Here is an 18,530-nt window from a genome sequence, read left to right on the forward strand (position 1 = left end):
CAGAAATGTGCCTCTGATATTTATGTGCCCTTTTTTGTACATGCAAAGCCACCAATTGCACAGTGTTTGCTGCACAAATATATATATTTTTGCACGTATAAAAATTACGATGTATTTTTGGGGGCAACCCTATATGTTGGTGTAACTTTAATTTCAACAGTTTTCATTGTGCATTTAAGAAACCCTTTAAAAATATTTTTAGCAAGATACAAGGACAGGTATTGTGCTATACAACACAGTTGTAAGATACATTTTAGAGTGAATAGAGAAGCAGTCACAAGTGGGACTCTTGTTAGGGAGCTTTAGATATTGTTTTTCAGCTTTTGTTTATATGATACCTGTTCATTACATGAGATAAAAGTAGCCCTAGGATCTATTTTTCACATTAGAAGTGTTAAATAGGTACCATGATGTGTGAGTGACTATCTTTCATTGAACAGATACAGCATGTATCAGAGAATAAATGATCTTGGTGTAGACAGCTTTGTGTAAAGTGCATTTTCCTTGTTATAGTAACTTTTTACCAGCTGAGGAGCGTATTGATTTCGCTGAATGCTCTCTGCTGATATAGCAGGTGTTCTATAGCTTTGTGACTGCTGAATTTGACACAACTCTAAATTCAAAGTGTGAATTTCAAACCTGTTCTGTAATAGTTATCTAGCTAGCACCATTTCCAACATTCCCAGAGGAGTTCAAAGGCAAGACCTCCTTTAATTTAACAACATTTTGTATTTATCATGGGATTGAAGAGTTGAAGGTTGTCTGATCATATACCACAAAGCCAAGCACAGATCAGATCTCATTCATTTATTTAAAAAAAAGTATTAGAAACTGACAGGAATTGAAATACCTATCTTAAAATGTTAAAAATGTTATGAGGCAAAGCTACACGTATAAAATTCTAATCTCATAAAAAAAAGAAATCAAAGGATCAGTACAAAAGATGCTCACCATTTTAGCTGGCTATTTCTTTGTTTCATTTACAGTATTTATGACTCAGGGCATGACCAGGCTACATAGGGTGCAGCAGAAAGCTGCATCCACTTCTGCTCATGAGTGGCTAGAAAATGGTATAATTTATGTTTTCTGCATTTTAAAAGCATTCTGACTAATTACACTGGTTAGAGGGCATTCTAGAGGTTCATGAGTTCAAACCCACTGAGACAGCAATTTGTCTGGAGTATGCCTTTATTCTGATATATGGCATGATATTAACTTATCAGCCTGTTTACTTAACATTTTTTTTTTCAAAAATAGCCTCATATTGCTCTCCCAAGTGCTTATCTGTTCCGCATCACTGAAGCAGAGACACCAAATTAGTCTGAAAGATCACACATTTTCTCTTCTCTTTTTTCTGTCTCTGTATCTTTCTTTTACTTGGATGTAAAATATGTATTTTAAAACATCTAGCTACTAAGAAGAGATGAATGATTCAAGCTTTGTATGAAGACAGGAAAAAAAAAGCTAACTAGTAAGAATGAAATTTGTTTAAATATGCTGCTATACGACCTCAGATGGGACACTTCCATTTCCTGGAAATGCCAGAGCCCATCTCCGTTTGTTCAGCCAATCATTCAAGCAGCAGAAGATGATTTGGGAAGAGGCAAAATATTAATCATGACACAAATACAATATGCAATTTAGGTGCTCTATTGGTGGCAGTAAAGATCGAAGTGCTGTCTCCATGATACATGGTACACAGCACAGATGGTCACTATACAGTCTCTTCCACACTGCCCCAGCTATTGTGCCTCACCCTGACTAATTCAGTCTACATGGCCCATTAAATCCCTGACCTCTGCTCAGACTCCCATTAAAGCTTCTAATTACTGCCAGTTTTGGCACTGTTTTTTCCAGTATGAAAATCTGGGAATTGAGACCACTAAGCTCATTTCACATAGGCCATTGAACTGCCATCTGATGGTAATAATTCTTACTCAATAATGATCCAGGCTGGGTTTGAGCCAGTGACCTAGGGGGAAGGCAATATATCCTGCTACCAATCTTTAGAATCCTCTGCACCAGCACAAAATGGCTTAAAATAGGAAAGGAGAAAGCATCTAAATGTGTAAGTGTAATTAAGAAAAATACAAGTGGCTACAGGCTTATATTAATAAGCTGAGGAAAAATTCATATAGAGTTAAATCTTGGCTGAAAATCATTATAGCAAGGCAATAGAAAAACACAATCCTTTTTTTTTGGGGGGGGGGGGGGTTGAACAAAGACATCAAAATGAGGATAATTAATCCAATTCTGCACTTCTTACATGGATAAACCTCCCATTGAGCTGAATGGGAATATTGCAGTTTTAAGCTCACATAAATCAGAATTTAAAGAAAGTCAAAGTAAAATAAAAATGTTGACTGGGGTTCAGTACATTCAATAAAACACATTTTAATAAAAATCTTAAAAGAAGAACAGATACCAGAAATGCCTAGTGCCTTTTAAAGCCTCAAGATAAAGAGGAGACATAATTAAAGAAAGACAAAAAGAAGAACTTTGTGAAAATTAAAATTTGAGGCTGCTGAATGTTTACTGTATTTTAAAGGGTTTTCAAAACAAACAGAACTTGAAACAAAAAAATAAAGTAAAACTTTTTCAGAGTAAAAATAAATTACAAGTGAGGTCAGTGTGCACACACTCTCCTTCACACACACACACATATATATATATAAAATATTGTATGCCTTTCACCTTCCCTTCATGTTCCATTCTCTCCTGTCTCTATTTTCATAATATTACCTCTCTCTATTCTAATCATCTTCCTGGTTATTTAAATGTGATTTTATTTCTGATCATGATTTCTCTCAATATTTCCTGCACCTGTTTTACCTCCCATGTTTTTCACACCTACTTACTCAATTCATTTCTCCTGGTTTGATCTAGCTCTGTAGAGTTCAGTAACTATCTTCTGCCTCCTAAAAACAACCTTTCTCAACAGCCCACAGAAGGCCTTAAAGATACAGCTACTTTTATTTACCTTACTTTTCTACAATATTTTTCTTTCACCTAGTTTCATTTTTGTAGCTTCTGCTGGTCAACAGAAGTCATTCTGCTTCAAGCTGTATCACTGATTATATTATGAATTGTATATTTCAAATAGTGGAACATTGTTGTCACTCCTTGGTTCCTTCTTGTGTTGAAGATAAATATTATAATGATGGTTGGAATAAAGGTGTGGCTTTGATTACTAAGTCTTTCTCTGATTTTCTACTTTTTTCAGATTAAATTTGACAGTGATGGTGTCTGTGTTTGCTGTGAAATGCAGCATCAAACATCGGGCTGCAGCAACCTTGGAGAAACGCTGAAACTGAACCCACTGCAGGAGTGTAATGTTGTGAGGCTGACCCTAAAGGTGGGGAGTAAGAAGGATTATCACTTATTAGAATTTAACACAGCAAGTGGATTTTGATAAAGGCATGTAGTGAAAGTTGTTTGTGCACTGTCAGCTGCTTACTTATTCATAACAAAGAGACTTAGCCAAAATTAGAACCTGATCCTGCAAACATGAAATCATTAAAGCTACTCATGTGACCAAAATTACATGCTTACTTGTTTGCAGGATTGTTGCGTATATTAGTACAGTATAACCATTTTGTTAAAGGTTGAGTATGCCCCAGGGTACACCTACAAAAATCTTATTGTAGGTTGAGGGCTTATAATTTTAATCTTGATGGTGCCATTTTGATTAAATGTTTTTTAAAATATTCCATATAAGAGAGAATAATTTAGGAAAAACAGATTATCCAAAAAGCTTCTGTAAAAATCCTTCCAGTGTGAATTCCATATTTATTATTTCTGCTTTGTGGCTTTGAGAGCTCTGTGTTCCCTGACTGTTCATATTAGAGAAAAATATCTCACTAGGCACCTGAAGAAATTACAGCTAATCAGGCAAACAACTGACAGTGATAACGCACACCTTCTATAATTATGATTAGTAATGACTGTTGATTGCTGCAACAGAAAACAGCTGTTGTATGTACTCAGGGCTTTATTCTGCCTTTTGTTTGAAAATAAGCACCCCACTTGAAACAGTACATCTGTAACGGCATGTAGGCTCTGTCTGCACTGCCCTTTTTTTTTTTTAATTCTGTCTTTCCACTATCACCGCTTCAGCCCCATTGGTGATAGCAAAGGTGGGAGCCCTAAAGTGGAAATTTTACCAAAGCTGACTAATCTTGTTCACAACAAGTCTAGAGAGCATAGTATGAAAAATATCAGTGGCTGCCAAAAATCTTTTCCACATTAAAGTGTGTGTGAGTATGTACGCACGCTCATACGTGTGTAAATTTGGTTTTGAGTCAGTCTTTGTTTATGGTGCCGTTGATAAATATGGCCAGTGTTTAGTTATTATATATATTGATGTCTTTGGACCTCTTGTATGTGTTTTTTGCAAACCATATGCCTCATTCTTGCTGTTAATTCAGAATAAACTACCCAGCCATTTCAGCTGTGGATATAACATAAAGCAGCAACATATCTACTTGAGTAATACACAGTTCTTCTTCGAGTGCTTGCTCATGTCCATTCCATATTAGGTGTGTGCGCTCACCACATGCACCAGTGTCGGAAGTTTTTCCCTCAGTGGTATCCATAGGGGATCGGCTCTGGCGTCCCCGAAGCAGTGTGCACATGCCGCGGTATAAGGGGCGCCACCGGCTCCCCCCACCTTCAGTTCCTTCTTGCTGCCAGTGATGGTTGCTGGAACGTCTGCTGCTTCGGCTAGCATTGCACTTCATTCGGTGTTTCTTTTGAACATTTCCCTGTAAAATAGTTGTACATAGTTAATAGTTTCCTTAGTGTTAGTTCTGGTTTAGTTGGTCCCGGACGGGACTCAGCTTAGGGATGGGGCATGCCCCAGGCCCCAGTCTTAAAGACCTGCGATCGTTGTAAGTGGCTATGCCCATCAGCGACCCGCATGGTAGCTGTTTAAGGTGTCTAGGAGAAGGACACATAAGCAACAAGTGTCGCATCTGTAAATCCTTTAAACTCCGAACAAAAAGGGAGAGAGACATCTGTCTCAGGGCACTCCTGATGGAGTCGGCGCTGATCCCGGCACCAGAGCAGAGGTCCAACTTGGCCCCAAGCACCACAGCATCGTTGCGGAGCGCCCCGCCGGTGCCACCTACAAGCTGGCACCAAACCCCCTCCCCAGCTCCGGCCAAAAAGCCGAAGAGAAGCACGAGGGGACGATCTCCCACTTCCTGTAAGGGAAAGGAGAGGGCCGGAGGAGAGCCAAGACCTGTGCTGGATGGCTCAACACCTCCGGCAGGGAGTAAGGCCCCAGCTCAGGCTGAGCAGTCTAGCCTATCCCGTACCATGCCTGCCACACCGGACAGTGAAGAGGGCCTTAATCATCTAGAGGTCCCATTGACACTGGAGGCACTGCAGGAAGCGCGGGAGATCCTGACACTACCAGTGCCACCCACACCGGCTCTGGTGGTACCCCGGTCCAGGGGTAAACCCGCCTTGGGACCTTCCCATATATCCCCACCTCAGTGGCACTGCTCCCCTTCATGGGGGACGTCCTGCCAGCACTCACCTGCATGGAGCCATCATGCCTCGGAAGCAGGGAGGCAGGAGCAGCGAAGCCCTCGTTGGTGTCCGGACCCTGGTCACCAACAGCGGGATTCGAGGCGCAGCTCACCAGTAACCTGACACAGACCTACGGAGGCATGCGCCCCCTGGCAAGAGCATCGAGACCTGCCCTTTGTGTCTCCAGTGCCTCGGCACCAATCACGCGACTGATCGTATGAACGGAGCCACCGGTCACCTACCTGCTGGCACCTCTCACCAAGACGCGGATCCCCATGGTCGGGGAGATCCTCCCGGTGACGGAACCACTCCATGTCCTGGTATCAGTTGAGCAGCGTGAGGTGTAGATCGCCGAATTACCGATGCTGATCCGCCAAACGCCGATGGTCCCCAAGCTCCCGTGTGAGGGGATCGTCTCAATCGGACAGGTTGAGGCGTAGCAGTTGGCGCCGCACACAGACGTGCCACCGGTCCAACCGATCATGGTTGCCTGACAGCGACCACTCCACTTCAGGCTGGGGCACTGAGCAGGAGTCCTTGGCAGCGGGACAAGCTCTGGCCTTGGCAATGCTGTCTACATCATTGGCACCGCAACTGACCCCATGGCCCAAGACCAGTGGCTGGCAGCTTGATACCCCTGGAACCCTTGGGGGTTTACCCAGCCTTTGCAGACAGTCCAGTCAGTGGCAGGGGGCTTGGATAGACCTTTGGCCTCACATCCCACCCTCCACCAGAGGTGGAGGCCCCAGAAGGGTAGACCCCCCAGGCCCATGAGGACCCAGGGGAACAGCCAGCTGGACCACCAGGGGACGTGGCAGATCCTCCTCATCGTCCTCATCATCGCCAGCTGAAGCAATTATGGGTCTACCTCACCCAGTTCCACAAGGTGACGCCAAGGCTTATCAGGAACTACTGAAGAAGGTCACCTCCTACCTGGGCCTCCAGGCAGAGGAGCTAGAGGAGCCATCGGACTCCCTGATGGACGTCCTTTGGTCCACGGCATCTGTTGTAACAGAATTCACTACCCGCCCTCTTCCTGGGGCCCACTTGCTCTCCCCATTAAGGCTCAGAGAGGCTTCAGGGTTGTGCAACACCCATGTCTTTATTTACTTACGGTTGTCCCACCACCAGTGTCCATCTATATAAAAGCTTTACAGGCAGAGTCAGCCTTCAGCTAGGAGGCCTCTAGCTTCCTCCCTGCCTTCTGGTTCCCTGCCAGCCTTTATAACCCTTAGCTTGTCAGACCAGCAGGTGTTGCCAATACTCAGGCCGGCATCAAGCCTTTTCCATCAGCCCCAATCTGCTTCCCTTGATTGGAGCTGACCGGGCATGGGCTAATTAGGTGCTTTTGCACCAGCACCCTGCTACGTACTGATGTTCTTTGAGATGTGTTGTTCATGTCCATTCCATGATTTGTCCTCCATCTCCACTGTTGGAGTTTCCGGCAAGAAGGAACTGGGGGTGGAGGGAGCCAGTGGCGCCCCTTCTACCACGGCATGTCCACACTGCTCCAGGGGGTACCAGGGATGGTCCCCTAGATACCACTGCGGGGGGGAAATTCTGGCACCGGTGCAGTGGCGAGCACACCCACCTAATATGGAATCGACATGAGCAACATATCTCGAAGAACACCAGTTACGGAAAAAGGTAACTGTCTTTTTTCCTGCTGTGAGCAATAGCTGGGGAAAACAGGATACCTGGGAGACAAATGCTCTAATCTGATATGACAAATCCTATGGTGGATAAAAATTTTGAGCCATGCAATTTCTCAGGAAAATTATTGATCTTAGTGAAAAAATATAATTTTAATATTGTCGGCCTTGCATAGCTAATTGGTTCCTTTCTGATTTGCGTATAATCAACAACGTTAACTAAATGTCTTCAATGCAACTCAGTTGTCATCAAAATATGCCCTCAGTTACTCCTGCGCAATCCCAGTGAAAGTATTAAGGTTGAATAGTTATAACCAAAGGCATAATTTGAAGACAATGGGGTTGCACAGATATAATGGAGGATAGCACATGGCTTGCAGAGTCTTTTTTACTGGTAATGGTGCACAAGCCAAAAAGAGCACAATTTAAATTATGAAGTGGGGTCTGCAGAGTAGCAGTTTGAAAAAAGTCTTACTTTGTAATCTGAGCATATTTTGATATGGAAGTTGTTGAGACAGAATAAATGTGGAAAACATGATGCTGTTTTTACAAAGTCACTTTTCAGAGAAGACCCACACTTTAAAACAAAGCTGTAATGTATGACTCTAAGATTTCCTGTGGCAGTGGATTTCATGGGATTTGACCTCATATTGTGTGAATTAATGTTTCCTTTAATTTTTAGACTCAAGAAGTACTATACATATTATAGAAGGCTGTGAGTTATAACACCTGCTGCCAAATCAAATTTCTCTAACAAAAATATAGAAAGAATATGCCTTAAGGGAATTGAAGGGCTTATCTATACTGACTTTTGGCTCAAAAGCTAGTGTGTGGTATCTTCTTTGTTTCACTAAGAAGACTGCCCCAACTCATTGCTACTTTCTCTCATGCTTGTGTAATGCTGACAGACCATGGTCAGCGGCGGTTGGGATCAAACCTGGGATCTCAGGAGGCATGAGCCTCTACTGTATGAGTTAAAAGACACATGTCTCTTAGCCAAGGCTGTATCAAACTCAACAATCTCTAGCTGCCACTAGAGGGGGACAGAGTGCCACACCAAACAGCCATGGGTTGCACTTGCATGAGCAAATTCTATGTGTACCTTAAACTGGAATTTTTGGGAATCAGCATGAGGAAAGGCCATTTTAGGTGGAGGGCATCATTACTGTGATTATCAAAGTTATGATGTAGCTAAAACATTATTGATTCGTATGGTCTGTATACTAGCACTACAGGGGTAATAAAACACAAAATATCCATGAATCCAATTAGCATAGTATCTCTTCTCCAATCCACCCCCCCACTGGCTCAGGAGCCCCGAAACCATAGGTAAAACATTCAAACGTGGCTAAAAGGTCAAGGAATCCAATTCCCATTGACTTACAACCCTAACTATCCTCTGTGCCTTTGAAAATCTTTTCCATACCTGGAGAGCCTGAAAAAATGACTCAGAATGGCTTCTGCTACTTCTCTTGAACACACAGAATAGGCACAATGAATGATGGCAGTAGAAGCTATGCCATCTCACTTACATGGCCAATCAAAATCTATATCAACCAATTTCAAAATTGGGGATGGGGAGGAAAAATTTGTCACAACATTTTTTACAATAGTCTTAGTAAATTTTTAAAAAATCATTAATTTTCATCAAGAATTTTAAGAAAGTGGCTAAATTTGCCTTTCATTTTTTGAATGTTTAATATTTTTTAAATAGGCATATTTTTATGGGAAATGGTGTTAGAAGTATTTTACCCAGCTCTACTCAGATTTACCATATACCAACTTTGTATTATTGGTTGAGAGAGGGAGGAAAGGAGGTAGCTTACACAAAACATATGACAAAAATGTGCAAGAGGAGTCTATGAGCTAAAGCCTTAAATATTGCAAAATACATTCTATTTATTTTATTGATTTATGGAGCATCACATCTTACAATTAATTGGCTCTTCTGGAGCTTGACATAGAAAAATTGAAAGGACCCAACATAAGAAGTCCCTTAGGTACAACATAAAAAGGGTCATTACTTAAATTTCTGAAATACAGTGTCCTTGAAGTAAATAACTCTCCAGATACTAGAAGAATTAAAGCACTAACTTGTTCTTGTTTAAAAAAAGAATCATCACACCAGTGGGATGATCCACATTAGCTCCCCCTTTCTCTTTCCCTCTCCCTCTAACATTTTTCATCCCTCCTCTCTCCTCAGCTTAGAACTAGTACCCCCATGAAAAGTTCGGTCTTTCCTTTCTACAGCTTGGGCCTTTGATCTTCAGATTCCAGGAATGGGTAATCATTAGACAATGGTCCCCGTCTCAGGATGTAGCTATAAAAGTCTGGGGTTTTGCATAAGTGGAGGTGGGAAACTTGCATTCACCTCCCCCTAGAGATCCCCAAGAAAACCACTTGACCCAAAAGTCCATTCTTGTTTGGACCATTGTTCAATATAATCCTTTGAGGTTCATAACACTTCCCAGGGTTCACATCCCATCTCTCTCCTAGAAAAGTTACATACGACCCCAGTTCACAATAAAACATAATCTTTGGATTTAACACAATGAACTCCAAAGATAGTTAAACTTAATTTTAAAAGTTTTTTTAAGGATATTGCAAGAAATTGCACACTCTCGCATATCTGTCACTTTCACACGTTGGGCAAGTCCAACAGTGACAATCCAACCAGTAGAGGACAGTGTTTGAGTGGACTGACAAATTTAGCGTAGTAGTAATTGTAACAATAATAAAAATAGTTTAGTGGGGCTCAGTAACAACTCCATAGTTAAAGCGACTCTGTCAAACTAACAGTCATACTTTTGCCTGAATATTTTTATCTATGATTGTTACAAATGAGACCTTAGATTACTTTAGCTGAGAGATGTTGGAGAAATAAAAGAATAAAATATTTTATTCTTTTTCCCCTCAGCTTTCTTGCTTAGAGCATTTTACAGCCTCTGTTTCCTCAGTGTATCCAGTTAGTTTCCCCTGGGGTTGCTTGAGGAATTGTCATTATAAAACCACAAAAATGTCAGAGGGGGACTTGGAGTAAGCTCTAGTACCTGAAACAACTTTATAATCACTTTTGTAATTAACTAAATGTATAGCTAATCATGTCCCTATAAGGTTGCAAACAGTGGTGTATTATCTTAAACCCAATCTTCTATTAAGCTGTTGACAGAAATACAAAACATTTGTATGAAAATAGTGCTATAATCATGGAGAGTCTTGAGTCAGGTGAGTATGGTAAATACTGACATGCAGGAAGAACAGGCTTACTTCAGGAAGTAATAGAATGCAGTGTGTTCTCAATATATCTTGAGATGACAGGGGCCACAAAACAACTTGGAACAGTAAGCTGAATTGAGTCCAATGATACATGTCTTGACTAACCCAATAAAACGAGCATTCTTTCATGCTGAGCCTGAGAAACAATATTGAAGACAATATTAAAGGAAAGTAAATTGCAGAATCATTACAAATTGTACTAACAATTTTCTTCATATTTACTACCATTACGAGAACAGATCTAGCAAAGCAGTTATTAAAACATCAGCAGCATTTTATCTATGATGGTGCTGCCACCGTTATTACCATTGTCAGAGTTGCATCAGTAGTAGTGCAGTGCTAGAAAAATTCTAGTGTCAAGAATACCAGAGAGTTTTGTGACATACCAAGGTACAATCCAGACTAATGAGTAGCTGTGTTACCCTTGACCTCTAACCTAGGGTGCCCTTTGCTACTGTAGCCTCCAGCCTGGACTGCTCACAAATAATCTCCAGAATGCAAGTCACTCCCAGCTATGTCTGTATGTGTGCTGCAGCCCAGCCAGCCACACCTTGGCTCTTACCAGCCTTGGTTATTCTGCAGGGTGACCCCAATACACACCCAGTCTTAGATTTCCCCCCAGAAATGTATGTCCTGGACTGCCGAGCCCTCTCTGGGACAATACAAGTTTATATAAAGTCTGTTGTTTCTTTAATAGAAATAATATGCACACAACTTGCCACCCCAAATGGAGTTTCCCAAACACTTCAATTTAAACACACTGAATTAGAAAAAACAATAAAACAAGTTTATTAACTGCAAAGAGAGAGATTTTAAGTGAGTGCAAGTAATTAGGAATAAAGGTCAGAAGTGGTTACAAGAAAAGTCAAGATAAAATGCAATTGTGCCTAACTTAACAAACCATGTTAAATTCAAAGCAAAGTTTTCTCTGCTACATGTGTTCAGCAGTCTTACTGACCAAACTTCTGAGGTCAGGACTCCTTCTCCCAGAATCCAATGAATGGTTCTTTTGTTGCTTTGGGAGCCGTGAATGAGATGGGCAGAGAAAGAAGAGGTGGGGGGGCCTTGGGGTATTTGTCCCTCCTTTTATAGTTTCATACATTTCCAGCTGGGTTCCAGGAAACAAAAACTCTATGGGGGAAGAATATTCCCTGCTGCTTTTTCCTCATCTGTTTGAGCTTCCTTTGTTTTCCTTCCTGCTTGATGACTCTGTTTACTGCTTAAATGCAAATTAAGCAGAGCACACATTCCTTTGTCTGAGACGGACCTGTTTGCCAACCTCAGTTTGAAACGTGTTAATAACACCCTAAGGTGGAATCTTATAACTTCACATTATGTTCACAATGTTGCCACACATTTTTTATCAGGACGATACTGACCAGCAAATTATGAGTTTTCAAATGATACCTCACAAGGCATACTTTGTACAAAGATTATTACAATAGTGTGAAGAGTGTGGACATGGGTACATTCTGTCACAAGTATAGTTTGTATAGTTGGCAAATCTTTTATTGTAAGTATCAGATAGCCAGCCACTAAGAATAGCAAGATAGCAAAGGAGATCCTTTCCTTCTTATATAATGTTACTGAACAACTAAATCCATTTCGCTCTAGTTAAACAAAAAGCTCTGTGGACCCTTCAGAAGGGACTGGAACAAAAGGTCACATGACTAAGAGTTGTTGATTGAATTTGTGTTTTTTATCAAGATTGTGCTGCTGTCATTTTTTTGATCTAAGAAATATTCAGAAAAGGGAAAAGACCATTCCTTTTTTAAGGTAAATCTTCCAAGTCTTGGAAAATAAATCCCCACATTATTCTGACAATCATCTCATCCGTACTGGAGAAGGAGAAAGGTTGGCTTGTGGTTGTAGAGGTAACTGTTAGCTTGGAGGCTGATAAATCTTAGTTAGGGCAATATCCTTAGAAATGGTTATTTTAACAGAGAGGAACTTAGAACTCAGGCCAGTGCCAGACTGCTGACAAGATCTGACACGTCCAGGGCATTTGACAAACTCTATAATCTACCCCTCTAACCTACCTTGATACAAGATATTAATGGCTTAGTGACTGCTCAAAACCACCACCTGTCTACAAGCCAGAGTAGGTTCAACAAAGCCACAGTGAATCAGGCTGATTCTAATCGGTGCATGATTTGTGGTGAACAAACAGAAAGGAGTTCACAACTGCATCACTGGTGAGACCCCTCCTGTATTACCAAGACCTGGCTGGATGGTACTGTGAGCCCTGTATTCTTTCAAATGATCCTGCCCAGGCAACTCGGCTCATCACAGGTCTGCAAGTGGCACTGAACTTGCCTTCTCCTCTAACTTCAAATCAAAAAAGTACTTTACATAAGACAACATAAATTCACTTATCTAACAAGAGAAAGTTGTGCTCACTAATAGACCTCCAAAGACTAAAGGTTCAGAACTTGATATATTAGGCAGTAAAATACCCTGCACCAGTTGTCCTAGGTAACTTCAACATTACCATTGACAAGGCCTCAGATACAACAACTCCCAAATTCATTTCCTCGCTTGACTCCGTAGGATTTTCACAGGTCATTTCCAGACAAACCAATACACCTGGTAACACATTGCACCTGGTCTAGTCAAGATGTAGAGGACTACAAGCAGTGGTCAGAGCTCTTCCAGATTCTAAGCAACTCAGGAGGCCTTTGATCCTGCTCCTTCTGTGAAGGCTCATAGATCCAACCAAATTCTATTAAATCATCCAAGGTGTCTCCTCAAGAAGAGCTTTATGTAGAGTGAAAGTTTTCACCAATAGAAGCGGGTCCAATAAAAGATATTACCTCAACAACCTTACCTCTCTACGATCTCTCCAAGGCAATAATGTTCTGGACCTGAAATAGTTAAAAAGATCACCTAAAGCTTTGGAACAAAGACCACAACCGACATATCCATTCTTCAGGCACAGCAGATTTATCTAATTCAAGAGTAAAGCTGGGTTGTTCAGGACACAGTAATGTCTCAGGAACTAATCCAAGACTATGGAACAAACTCCTTTAGGATCTGAGAACCACTTCAGACCTCGCTGTATTTTTTACTGAGTGAATGGCATACATGGGACCTTGCCTTCGCTAATTAAAATACACAGATAAATAAATATAAATTTTGATCTACATGCAGATTTTTTTTCTTCTTGGGAGAGAGAAAGGGATAGAAAGATACAAATCACATCACTACTGAAAAGTACTCAAATACCATTGTGAAGGGCAGTATAAGAACCTGAAAGGAATAGGATAAAGGGAAATATTGTATGAAAGGACCATGAGGAGACACATTGCAGTAAAAAGAAGATGAAAACCAAACCATATTGAATTCCAACAACTGGAAAAAATATGCTGCAGCCTAATTTTGACCTTTTGCGTTATTAGCTTTGTGATAATCAGGCTTGTTTTGTACCATGCTACAGAAAAAGCAATGCAGGCATTCTGGATAAAAACATTTATGCATAAAACCCGATCTTGTCACAGAGGAACAAACAGACTAATCAACATAACAAAGCAGGCTTTGCCACTGTTAGAAAATAATATTAAGAAAATTGAATTTATGCTCTCTCTGACACTGCAGCAGCCTATTAAGTTACATTTGATAGAATCATGCTATTCCTAACAATGTTGGGTCAAATTCTGGGTGTTACTGTATGCCTGTAACTTTTCAGCTGGGGACAAGTTGAATGTTTGTGTAAATCACAGAAACATTACATAATTCAACACTATTGATTGCCTTTGCTTAAGAAATTTCCTGGGTTGAAGAGGCAGATGTATATTAGGAGTAAGGTGCACTGCGAGAGCCATTGATGGATGTTTACTGCGCCTTTCTGTACTATCCTTGATTCTGTCCATTGTTGTTAGACCAACACTTTGATAAGCAACCACACACACAAGTCAAATAATTATTTTTTTCTTACAAAGTACGAAAACAAATACCAGTATGATTAATGTAAAACGTTTGTGTAATAAGGTATTTTTATCATCTCCTGTGAGAATGAGGGAATGAACTTGCGTTTCTGTGTTTTATAAACATGGACATAGTAAGGAGGTATGGAATAAAGTGTGTTCAGTGTGCAGATGACACCTAGCTTTAGATATCTCTCTCTCTCTCTCTCTCTCTCTTTCCCTCTCATATCTAGCTCCATGAGTGCAGATGAGCATTTTCCCCAGTGCCTGAGTAAGATTGGGGCTTGGATTGGGAAACTGTCTGAGACTCATTCTGGACAAGAAGTGGGTGATTATGATGGATTAGGGGAAGCAACCAGTGGATTTGGCTGAGGTTATATCAGCCACTCAAGTGTGTTACATTCTCAGCTGTTTCTTAAGAATCCAATAGCAGTGACCAAGTTCACATTTCCTAATCTGTGTCTGGAAAAGAAGCAGGAAGCTGCATCCTTTCTTCTAACATGCCTTTGTCATCTCTGGATTAATATGTGAAAGAATGATTTTTATATGATATGCACAGGTTCATTCAAAGCTGTGCCCATATCGGTGTGAAAGGTTTACAAGCTGAGTTGTAAGTCTATAACGTGGTGTTGGGCTTTATTATAAATATTTCACATGACTCCAGCTATTACATTTATTTCTTGGCATTTTCAGATGTCCCACAAGTTACTTTTTTTAGAATAGCACACTCCTGAACAATAGATCAAGGAGTTGCTTCTAGGGAGTACATTTGCAAAATAGTGTGCAGTGATTTTGCTTCATGGCTCCCAGTGATTCTAGAGAGGAGTAGGGATAAATGTCTACATATCACTCTGAAAATATTTCCCATCCCTGACCCCAGATCTTGTAGAGAAGCCCATAGCCAAGTAGTGGTTAGCTGGTGAGGTAAGAGCAAAAGCAAAAAGTTGCTGAATTCTAATAGTTGCTTTCTAGTATAGACGAGGCAGTCTCAAAGATATGTATGTGGAATGAGACTGCATTCCTTGTCAGCACTTTGTGAAAGGGATTTGAGAACAAAAAGTCCTGTGGAGTTTAATAGAAAATGACAGTTTTATATAGGTTCTTTTGAATGATCATACTAAATTACATCCCTGCTATAGAATTCTACAGAATTGTTTGAAAATCCTTTATACAGGATACCATTCTCTGTTAATTTCTATAGCAGCCTACTGATTTCATGCCTTTTCTGTAAGGATAGAAGTGAATCCCTGCAATAGAGATGTGGGGAGCTGAAATAAAAGTGGCAGCTGGGATTTCCATTGTATTTCTCAATCCAAATATGTTTGTACAAAGAAAGAAGAAAAAGAAAACAGCCAATGCTAACTTTTAAGGAAAATATGACTGTACACAAGATGATTTTGGATAATCTTTGCAAGAAGAGGCCAAACTTGTGCAAAAGTTTCAACAATAATGGTGGCTATAGTTGTCCCCAGTTAAGGTCTTGACTGCATACTATTATATGTTAGACCTGTGTAATGGCTGATCAAGTTGTGTTGCCTTTCTTTTCCAAAAATATCCTTCATTTTTATTCATGAATCCTCATTATTTGCTTGATAATGTCACATCTATTCCTTCTCTGATTTCTTCCCACTATCACCATATGGCTTCAGTCATATACTGGACACATTTTTCATTTCACACCATGCAGCCATGGATTTTGAAGATTGATATTTATGTTATATGAAAGAGAAGACCAATGTGTTTTTTCCTCTGTGACTTCAATGCATATTTTGTAATTAAGAGTATAACTCATTGATGAATATGACCTATATTTTCTTTTTCAACCTGCATGCAGGAATCTTAGCTGTGCTATGAAATGTACATTAGAATTTGTTTTATTTTTCTGCTAAAGGTACACAGACCATGGCTATAATGTGACACACCATTGGATTGCTTTACAAACTAAATTACCAGATCTGCAATGCTAGATAATTGTAGTGTCTTCTAAAAGGCATTCTTAACGTCTTTGCTGTGATAGAGTACTATCTGTGCATAAAGTAAGTGCTTTAGCCTTCATTTTAATAAGCAGGTGAAAGTCATATCTTGTGAATTTAGTTCTCATTTTTGTGCATGTCTCTACAGTGGAATATAACACAGCAAAGCCTAAGGTAGTGCTCTGATATACAAGGCAAGAAGCAGGGCCAACAGATATTTTCTTGGCACATGAAATGCAGACTTAATTTTGCGGTGGTTTGAGCTATAACTTTTAACTTTACAAAATCAGCTTGTAATGATTTGTTCCACTTTCTGTCTTCACTGTTTCTTTGCAGACAAGGTCACGATAACTCTTTGGGGTTACTTCATCTTCCTCAACATCTGACCAACATGTGTTGTCTTCCTTCAGAATTAACTTGCCATATTAGAGCATATCAAAGATAAAAGCAAATCAATAGAGTCTTATAGAATGGATATTCAAACTGTCATGCTTATTTATACGTGTTTGAATCTTCCGAAAATCAATTGCATGAAAATCTTTAAATATATTCTCGAGTTTGGATAGGGTTTTTTTAAACTTAGATTGTCCAGGGAAATCATGAAGTGCAGGTATAATAATTTATTCTGTGGGTTGGTATGTTATAAAATAAGTGGATGTCTTCCTTGGAGTAGGAACTGTTTGCACATATATGTTATAGCCTATAACGTTAAACACTGAAATAAAATACTTTTCTCCATTCTAAAAGCTTGATTAAAGAAACACAATTTCTTCATCCCTGGAGTAACTAAAAAACAAACATTAAATCGAAATAATTTCCTAAATTGGTACAAAACTCCAGATATTAAACAAAATAAATTATTTTATTTAGTCTTACAACATGTCTGTAATGTTAAATGCTAGGAAATTGTCCGAGTCTGAACTAATTCCAAACAATAACATTTTGTAAATTACAGAAGCACCTCCTGTCCCAAGAAAATCAATGTGCCCTTCCATGTTAATTTGTAAAAAATTCATTGATACAATTTTGGGGTTGCAACTTTTTTAGGAAGTTGGAGTTTTTTAGCGCTGTCCCCTTGTCTTCTATAATCTTTTCCTCAGCCTTTAGTGCTGTTGTTCACTACCTCTTTTTTTATCACTCTGTCCTTAATTGCCTTTCAAGGCCTGTTATACCTTGGTCTCCTCCTATCTCTCTATTTGCTCTTTCATCACCTCCCTTGGTGGTTATTTCTCATGCTTTGTACTTCTTCATCTTGAACATCCACAGAGAATAGCTTTTGGTCCTCTCTTTCCCTCACCCCCCCCCACCCCATCTTATCCCTGGGAGACATTGTCCATTCACCTTCCTCTGAGTTTCCCTGTCCGTCTTGTCTCACCTCTGTCTGTGTTTTTAGACTGCAAAGTTCTCTGAGGAAGGACTGACTTTACTTGTGTTTTTGTACCTCACAGATAATAAGTCCTTAACAGATAATAAATAATCATTGAAAAATAGTACTCTTGCAAAATGCTGTAGTCTGATCTCTCATTTTTATACTTACTTTCCAGTCATTTGTCTTGTGTCACAATCAGCTTCATGAAAAAAATTAAATAAAGTCTATCTCTGATTTATACTAATAAGTTACTCCAGAACAGATATCCTAATGTATTCCACCAGGAATCTGTGCAGCTAAACTAACAGACTTTCTCTTCTTACTCTTCAACCATGCTGTTGTTATCATTTTTGCTTTGGCTACTGTTTTACTTACACTTCAGATACCCACTGAATTGTAGTAATTACGGTAACTCAAAAGACAAGAAGAACAGGAGTACTTGTGGCACTTTAGAGACTAACAAATTTATTAGAGCATAAGCTTTCGTGGACTACAGCCCACTTCTTCGGATGCATATCTTCTTCGGATGCATATCTTCTTCGGATCCGAAGAAGTGGGCTGTAGTCCACAAAAGCTTATGCTCTAATAAATTTGTTAGTCTCTAAGGTGCCACAAGTACTCCTGTTCTTCTTTTTGCGGATACAGACTAACACGGCTGCTACTCTGAAACCTGTCAAAAGACAAGGTGATAATTTACCATGTCATTGACTTTGCTCCCATTTACATGGCTCTAAAAGGCCATGGATGTTAGTTGTGTTATTCCAGATTTACAGTGGCATAAACAGAGCAAAGTTGGCCCATT

At 40.0% G+C, this 18,530-nt stretch overlaps 2 protein-coding genes across 6 annotated transcripts in view; one reads left to right on the plus strand and one right to left on the minus strand.

The window, feature by feature from the left end:
- The window catches only part of ENTREP2 (endosomal transmembrane epsin interactor 2), a 407,682-nt gene that overhangs the window by 312,721 nt on the left and 76,431 nt on the right, over nt 1–18,530 (plus strand). For all 5 annotated transcript variants that reach the window (XM_024101862.3, XM_005284996.5, XM_065558310.1 and 2 more), the window contains one exon: nt 3,224–3,355. In XM_024101862.3, the coding sequence (XP_023957630.2) occupies nt 3,224–3,355 (132 nt within the window). The remainder of the gene's footprint in view (nt 1–3,223; nt 3,356–18,530) is intronic.
- Nucleotides 10,549–18,530, minus strand: part of APBA2 (amyloid beta precursor protein binding family A member 2) — a 304,744-nt gene continuing 296,762 nt past the window's right edge. The window contains exon 13 of the mRNA XM_065558317.1: nt 10,549–10,599. Within this exon, the coding sequence (XP_065414389.1) occupies nt 10,564–10,599 (36 nt within the window). The 3' untranslated portion in view covers nt 10,549–10,563. The remainder of the gene's footprint in view (nt 10,600–18,530) is intronic.

This window comes from Chrysemys picta, chromosome 10 (genome assembly GCF_011386835.1).
Source record: "Chrysemys picta bellii isolate R12L10 chromosome 10, ASM1138683v2, whole genome shotgun sequence".
Lineage (NCBI taxonomy): Eukaryota > Metazoa > Chordata > Testudines > Emydidae > Chrysemys > Chrysemys picta.